This window comes from Penaeus japonicus, unplaced genomic scaffold, assembly GCF_977035675.1.
Source record: "Penaeus japonicus unplaced genomic scaffold, GWHDUDI00000001_assembly GWHDUDI00000029, whole genome shotgun sequence".
Taxonomy (NCBI): Eukaryota; Metazoa; Arthropoda; class Malacostraca; order Decapoda; family Penaeidae; genus Penaeus; species Penaeus japonicus.
Genome location: NW_028234431.1, coordinates 21,372,181 through 21,379,680, shown reverse-complemented (window position 1 = coordinate 21,379,680; position 7,500 = coordinate 21,372,181). Strand labels below are relative to the sequence as shown.

Below are 7,500 nucleotides of genomic sequence, written 5' to 3'. Positions count from 1 at the left end.
TCCATCTTGGCTGACCATCTTGCTCATTAAAAGCAGAGTTGAGACTGCAAGCATTTTAATGTCGCTTAATGTTATTACAGATGTTGACGAGTGCCTGGTGGGTAATGGCGGGTGCCATGCAAAGGCTCAGTGTACTAATACTGTTGGCAGCAGGAACTGCAGTTGCCTCCCTGGTTATATTGGTGATGGATTTGGATGTGCTGGTAAGTAAATTGTTTTGATGTATCAAATCTGCAGCAGGTCCTCTGTTGTAAGTGAAGGTGTTTGCTTGGGCTATTTACTGTACATGTAACCAATTCCAAAACCTTGGTGCTTTGATAGAATTGACATTATGTGTATTAATACAGATTGCTGCACACTATTGCTATGCATAATGACTAACTGTTGACGTGGCAGTCTTAAGCATGGTATGACTACTACTTGTGCTGGTAAACCAGGAAAGCAGAGTTGATCAACTTTGGGTATGGAATTGTACGGTTTTTTGCTTCGCATTTCAGGCGCATGTGAGCTGCAACCATGCTTCGCAGGTGTTACCTGTACCTTCTCTCAGGTGGCACCCTTCTACACCTGCGGTCCTTGTCCTGCTGGATTCTCTGGGAATGGCATAACTTGTGAAAACCTCGAGGTAAATTTCATTTCATGAAAGCTGTTGCCTTTTTAAAATGCAGGGTAACCTGATTCTTAATGCATAAACTTGGCCGTTGACGAGACGGCTAATTTTCAATAATGCCTTTATTTAGTGCCCAGTTGGCTTTGCTGGTGATGGTGTTGTCTGTGGCCCTGATTCTGACATCGATGGGTACCCAGACAGTCAGCTGGCATGCACTGACAAGCACTGCAAAAAGGATAACTGCGTGAATCGGCCGAATTCTGGTCAAGAGGATGCTGATGGAGATGGACTAGGTGATTCGTGTGATGACGATGCTGACGGCGATGGCCGGAAAAACCCTTCGGTAAGTGTGGTGGTGGTAATGCAGTCTGTTGTATAAACTGGGCTTCCAAGGATAGGATAGGATAGGATAGGATTGGAGTAAAGGCAAGTTTCCTTGCAGGATAACTGCCCACTGATTGTCAACCCTGGCCAAGAAGATAAAGATTCTGATGGCACGGGAAATTTGTGTGACAACTGCCCTAGTGTCAAAAACTCTAACCAAAAGGACGTTGATCTTGACGGCCTCGGCGATGCGTGTGATCCAGATATCGATAACGATGGTAGTGTGCTGTGCCTTTTAGCCCTTTGGCTTGACAGAGCTGTGTAAAACCTTGGGCTGCTCCAGCAAAGCAAACTCTACTTGCTAAGTAATGGCTCGTTGAAACCCTTGCAGGACTCGCCAATGACAAGGACAACTGTCCATCGGTGGCCAATAGCAACCAGGGAGATGTCGATGGTGATGGTGTGGGCGACCTGTGCGACAACTGTCCTACTGTTGCCAATTCTGGCCAGGCGGACAGTGACCAAGACCTCGTAGGGAATAAATGCGATGGTGATACCGACGCAGATCGGTAATTCTTTGGATCTGGTTTTGTGGTGATTGCCAAAAAGTGCTTCCAATAATTTGCATCGTTTTTTGGCAGTGTGTATGAGGGGAAGTATCTTATGTGTACATCTTGGCTTGCAGGGATGGTATTGATGACAGTGTGGACAACTGTCCTGGACTTCACAATAGCGCTCAGGTGGATGTTGACAGCGACGGTGCAGGTGATGTGTGTGACTCTGACAGTGACAACGATGGCATCAATGATGACTTGGATAACTGCATGCTCATTCCCAATGCCGACCAAAAGGACTTTGATGGTGATGGCCGGGGAGATGCTTGTATCACGGACCGTGATGGTGATCTAATTATCGACTCTGAAGACAACTGCATCCTGAACCCCAATATTCACAAAACTGATTTCACGTAAGTGCTTGGAATGGATAAAGTGCTTAGAGCATGTAGATAGACGGGCAGTGTGAAATGATTTGCATAAATCCAAATCTTTGTACCAAGCTTGCTCTGATGATACTTTGACAGGAATCTGCAGATGGTGAACCTGCAGCCTTCCAGCTCTGTGGCTCCCAAATGGGTTGTTTATGATGGGGGTGCAGAGATCCACCAGAACGTGAATTCTGCTCCTGGATTAGCTGTTGGTACGTTGGCTTGCATCCCAGTCCACCAGCATGGGAAAGATGCAGATGCACCCTGGTCCACTGCAAGTTAAATCTTCCTTTCTCTTCCCCAACCCTCCCCTAGATGTTCTTCTGATTTAATTAAACCTAACCTCAACAGGTGATGCCTCGATGGAGAGTGTGGATTTTGAAGGCACTTTCTTCATTGAAGATACTAGTGATGATGATTATGTTGGATTTACATTCAGGTATTGTTAAGGAACAGTTTCTACTTCTGAAGGATGTAGATACATGGAACCTTGTCTAATGCTGTGGTGTTAATTGCAGCTACCAAAGCAATGCCAAGTTCTATGCAATGATGTGGAAGAAGGCTAATCAGGGTACTGGACTGAAAGGTGTTCAGCTAAGGTTGGTAAATTCTGCTACTGGCCCTAGTAATGCCCTTGCTGATGCCCTATGGAAGACTGCCACTACTACGAATCAGGTTTGTATTGCACTGCATGATCCTGACCCTTTTTATAACCTGTTGTATATTCTGTATCCTTGTAAAATTAGCAATAGGCAACTGTTATACATACAGGAACTTACCCTGTTAATTGATTGTACTATTCCCTGGTTAATCGTCTTTTATCAAATTTCCAGGTCAAGCTGTTGTGGCATGACTCCAGCATCGGCTGGAAACCGCGTGTGGCCTACCGCTGGCAGCTTCACCACCGCCCTGAAATTGGCGGTGTAATGAGGTTCTACCTGTACAATGGCAACACGTTGGTAATAGATTCGGGTAACCTCTACGACGAGACCTTGCTGGGAGGCCGAATGGGAGTGTTCTGCCTCTCTCAGCCTAAAATCATCTGGTCGAATATGAAGTATTCTTGTAATCGTAAGTGCAGGCCTTGGCTTGCTGGCTGGCTCGTGTCCTTGAGCAAGGCTAGCCTAGTATGTAATAGTCGAAATGGAAGTGTGTGCTACCTCTAACCTATCCCTCCTATCTCCAACAGGCGACATTCCCCAAGCAATATTTGACGACCTGCCACAGAGCCTAAAGAACCAAGTCCAGGCCACTCCAGGAATTACAACTAGGACCAAAAATATTCTTGGATAAGAACACTCCCAGACCCCTGTCTCTACCACGAGGTGGTTCAGGACGGAGGGATGATGCCTCTAGGATTGCAACATGACCCCAATATGAATTTTAATAAATAAGTTATTTTTCTTAACTTTATTTTTTCTTTAACCCATTGTGGAGGGGGATAGATTTGGGACAGATTGCTTGCCCAGTCTCCAGGATGGGTCTTATTTTGGAGCGAGGGAGCTTCGCCTAACATGCATTGACTTTTCCCACTTTCCATGGCTCATTGTAAAACTAGCCATTTTAGTTTTAATTTGTTTTATTGTATTGAGACTTGTCATATGACTGGCTCTAGCAGTGCTGCAGACGACCACAATTGTAGTATAGGGTCCATATCAGCTCCTTATTTTCTCTCTACTCGGTGTGATGGAGTTCCTTTTAATATCTTCGTAATCGTGTGTACTCTGATGGTTATATCTTCCGTATTCGTTCAAAGAAGGTAACATGAACCTGTGCTACCGAGTGACGCAATAAAAGCCATCACTACTGGCACAGGGTCTTTTAGTAGGCTGACCCTAAAACCCCCACAATGTGACCCCAGACGGTTTATACAAATCGGGTTCGCTCTTTGCTGCATTAAAGAATAGGATAAAAGTGTTAATGAACACTACACTTTGCTCCCCCAATCAGGTCAGTAGATCTCTTTGATATAGTTCCCCCACCCTCGCCTCTTCGGCTAACAGCTCCCACCCCTTCTGGCCTCCTGGCTACATCCATACCACCCTCGCCCTTATTGAACAAGTTTGGACGCAATCCGCTTTTCATGACTTTTATATGAAGAGGAAGAAAAAGTTGCTTGCAACCTTCAAGGTAGTGTGATAATGGTTAAACCTTTTTATTGGATGGGCGATACAAGATGTGTTCCTGATTGTAACCACTTGGATATAATAGTGTTACTTTGGATATTTCTTGCTCGTCAGAACCTTTATAATGGAACCGATATTGGCAACCTTTCGTAAACCCCTGAGTGTGCTCATGACTTGGTAAATTATAACCATTACATTTTTTTTTGTTTTTCTGTATTGTAATCTCTGCAACTGTGTATCGCAAGATGACTAGGCAATACAGGATGTGCAGTTGCATTATTCTGGATTCTTAATCGTGACAGCAATTCGATATGAAACTCCTCACTTTATTTAGGAAGGTCGGAAAGGGCCTTAGGTGCTGTTTTTAATATTGACCCGCTTATAAGGAACGAAATTGTACCATCTACATATTGGCCAAAATCTAGGTTTAGGGATTTAGGCTTCATTGAAAAGAATCCTTTTTAATGTTGCCTTTCACTCATACTAGTTTTTATTAGTACTAGTACCCCAAATGATTGTTACTGCTGCCATATCCCTACCAATCTTCCCTTTAAAAATGTGACCGTCTCTGTTTAAATGTAAAGAGATGAAGAAAAGTAGTGATGAAAACCGAAATGAAAATGTGAAAAGGTTGGGGAGGAGAATGTATGGGAAACAAATGTTGAAAGGTTGGGGAGGAGAATGTGTGGGAAACAAATGTTAAAAGGTTGGGGAGGAGAATGTGTGGGGAAACAAATGTTAAAAGGTTGGAGGAGAATGTATGGGAAACAAATGTTAAAAGGTTGGAGAGGAGAATGTATGGGAAACAAATGTTGAAAGGTTGGGGAGGAGAATGTGTGGGAAACAAATGTTAAAAGGTTGGGGAGGAGAATGTGTGGGGAAATAAAAATATCAATCCTGCTAAAATGCTTGGCTCTGTCACCCATGCCATATATGTGGAATTAAGATATTGCATAAATTTTCCTGGATTTCTTTGGAGGTCCTGCAATTTGGGATTTCTTTTCACTTGTAAATGTTTATTATCTTTATTATGGTTAATCCTCACGAATTTACCTAGATGAAGAAAAGTAGTGATGAAAACCGAAATGAAAATGTTAAAAGGTTGGGGAGGAGAATGTGTGGGAAACAAATGTTAAAAGGTTGGGGAGGAGAATGTGTGGGAAACAAATGTTAAAAGGTTGGGGAGGAGAATGTGTGGGGAAACAAATGTTAAAAGGTTGGAGGAGAATGTATGGGAAACAAATGTTAAAAGGTTGGAGAGGAGAATGTATGGGAAACAAATGGTAAAAGGTTGGAGAGGAGAATGTATGGGAAACAAATGTTAAAAGGTTGAGGAGGAGAATGTGTGGGAAACAAATGTTAAAAGGTTGGAGAGGAGAATGTGTGGGGAAATAGAAATATCAATCCTGCTAAAATGCTTGGCTCTGTCGCCCATGCCATATATGTGGAATTAAGATATTGCATAAACTTTCCTGGATTTATTTGGAGGTCCTGCAATTTGGGATTTCTTTTCACTTGTAAATGTTTATTTTTTAAGTAGTGATGAAAACCGAAATGAAAATGTTAAAAGGTTGGGGAGAGGAATGTATGTGAAACAAATGTTAAAAGGTTGGGGAGGAGAATGTGTGGGAAACAAATGTTAAAAGGTTGGAGAGGAGAATGTGTGGGGAAACAAATGTTAAAAGGTTGGAGAGGAGAATGTGTGGGGAAACAAATGTTAAAAGGTTGGAGAGGAGAATGTGTGGGGAAACAAATGTTAAAAGGTTGGGGAGGAGAATGTGTGGGAAACAAATGTTAAAAGGTTGGAGAGGAGAATGTATGGGGAAACAAATGTTAAAAGGTTGGGAAGGAGAATGTGTGGGAAACAAATGTTAAAAGGTTGGAGAGGAGAATGTGTGGGGAAACAAATGTTAAAAGGTTGGAGAGAAGAATGTGTTGGGAAACAAATGTTAAAAGGTTGGAGAGGAGAATGTGTGGGGAAACAAATGTTAAAAGGTTGGAGAGGAGAATGTGTGGGGAAACAAATGTTAAAAGGTTGGAGAGGAGAATGTGTGCGAAACAAATGTTAAAAGGATGGAGAGGAGAATTTATGAGAAAGAAATGTTAAAAGGTTGGATAGGAGAATGTATGTGAAACAAATGTTAAAAGGTTGGAGAGGAGAATGTATGGGAAACAAATGTTAAAAGGTTGGAGAAGAGAATGTATGGGAAATAAATGTTAAAAGGTTGGGGAGGAGAATGTACAGGAAACAAATGTTAAAAGGTTGGGGAGGAGAATGTATGTGAAACAAATGTTAAAAGGTTGGGGAGGAGAATGTGTGGGAAACAAATGTTAAAAGGTTGGAGAGGAGAATGTGTGGGAAACAAATGTTAAAAGGTTGGGGAGGAGAATGTGTGGGAAACAAATGTTAAAAGGTTGGGGAGGAGAATGTGTAGGAAACAAATGTTAAAAGGTTGGGGAGGAGAATGTGTGGGAAACAAATGTTAAAAGGTTGGGGAGGAGAATGTGTGGGAAACAAATGTTAAAAGGTTGGGGAGGAGAATGTGTGGGAAAGAAATGTTAAAAGGTTGGAGGAGAATGTGTGGGGATACAAATGGTAAAAGGTTTGGGAGGAGAATGTGACCGTCTGTATAAATGTAAAGAGATGAAGAAAAGTAGTGATGAAAACCGAAATGAAAATGTTAAAAGGTTGGGGAGGAGAATGTGTGGGGATACAAATGTTAAAAGATTGGGGAGGAGAATGTGTGGGAAACAAATGTTAAAAGGTTGGAGAGGAGAATGTATTGTAAACGAATGTTAAAAAGTTGGGGAGGAGAATGTGTGGGAAACAAATGTTAAAAGGTTGGAGGAGTGTGTGGGGAAACAAATGTTAAAAGGTTGGAGGAGAATGTGTGGGAAACAAATGTTAAAAGGTTGGGCAGGAGAATGTGTGCAAAACAAATGTTAAAAGGTTGGGGAGGAGAATGTGTGGGAAACAAATGTTAAAAGGGTGGAGAGGAGAATGTGTGGGAAACAAATATTAAAAGGTTGGGGAGGAGAATGTGTGGAAAACAAATGTTAAAAGGTTGGAGGAGGAGGTGTGGGAAACAGATGTTAAAATGGGGGTGAGGAGAATGTGTGGGAAAGAAATGTTAAAATGTGGGAGAGAAGAATGTATGGGAAAGAAATGTTAAAAGGTTGGGGAGGAGAATGTGTGGGAAAGAAATGTTAAAAGGTTGGAGAGGAGAATGTGTGGGAAACAAATATTAAAAGGTTGGGGAGGAGAATGTGTGGAAAACAAATGTTAAAAGGTTGGAGGAGGAGGTGTGGGAAACAGATGTTAAAATGGGGGAGAGGAGAATGTGTGGGAAAGAAATGCTAAAAGGTTGGAGGAGGATGTGTGGGAAACAGATTTTAAAAGGTTGGAGGAGGATGTGTGGGAAACAAATGTTAAAATGTGGGAGAGGAGAATGTAT

The 7,500-nt window shown here is 42.2% G+C and overlaps 2 protein-coding genes across 3 annotated transcripts in view; both read left to right on the top strand.

Annotated features, from left to right (window-relative positions):
* The window catches only part of LOC122261542 (uncharacterized), a 6,391-nt gene extending 3,064 nt beyond the window's left edge, over positions 1–3,327 (top strand). Inside the window, exons 8-18 of the mRNA XM_043029241.2 lie at positions 81–203; positions 498–625; positions 741–953; positions 1,053–1,212; positions 1,326–1,503; positions 1,620–1,901; positions 2,016–2,131; positions 2,271–2,358; positions 2,438–2,594; positions 2,753–2,990; positions 3,109–3,327. Of these exons, the coding sequence (XP_042885175.2) occupies positions 81–203; positions 498–625; positions 741–953; positions 1,053–1,212; positions 1,326–1,503; positions 1,620–1,901; positions 2,016–2,131; positions 2,271–2,358; positions 2,438–2,594; positions 2,753–2,990; positions 3,109–3,212 (1,787 nt within the window). The 3' untranslated portion in view covers positions 3,213–3,327. The remainder of the gene's footprint in view (positions 1–80; positions 204–497; positions 626–740; positions 954–1,052; positions 1,213–1,325; positions 1,504–1,619; positions 1,902–2,015; positions 2,132–2,270; positions 2,359–2,437; positions 2,595–2,752; positions 2,991–3,108) is intronic.
* Cow (Proteoglycan Cow) overlaps positions 1–7,500 on the top strand; it is a 334,513-nt gene that overhangs the window by 80,520 nt on the left and 246,493 nt on the right. The window lies entirely within an intron of this gene.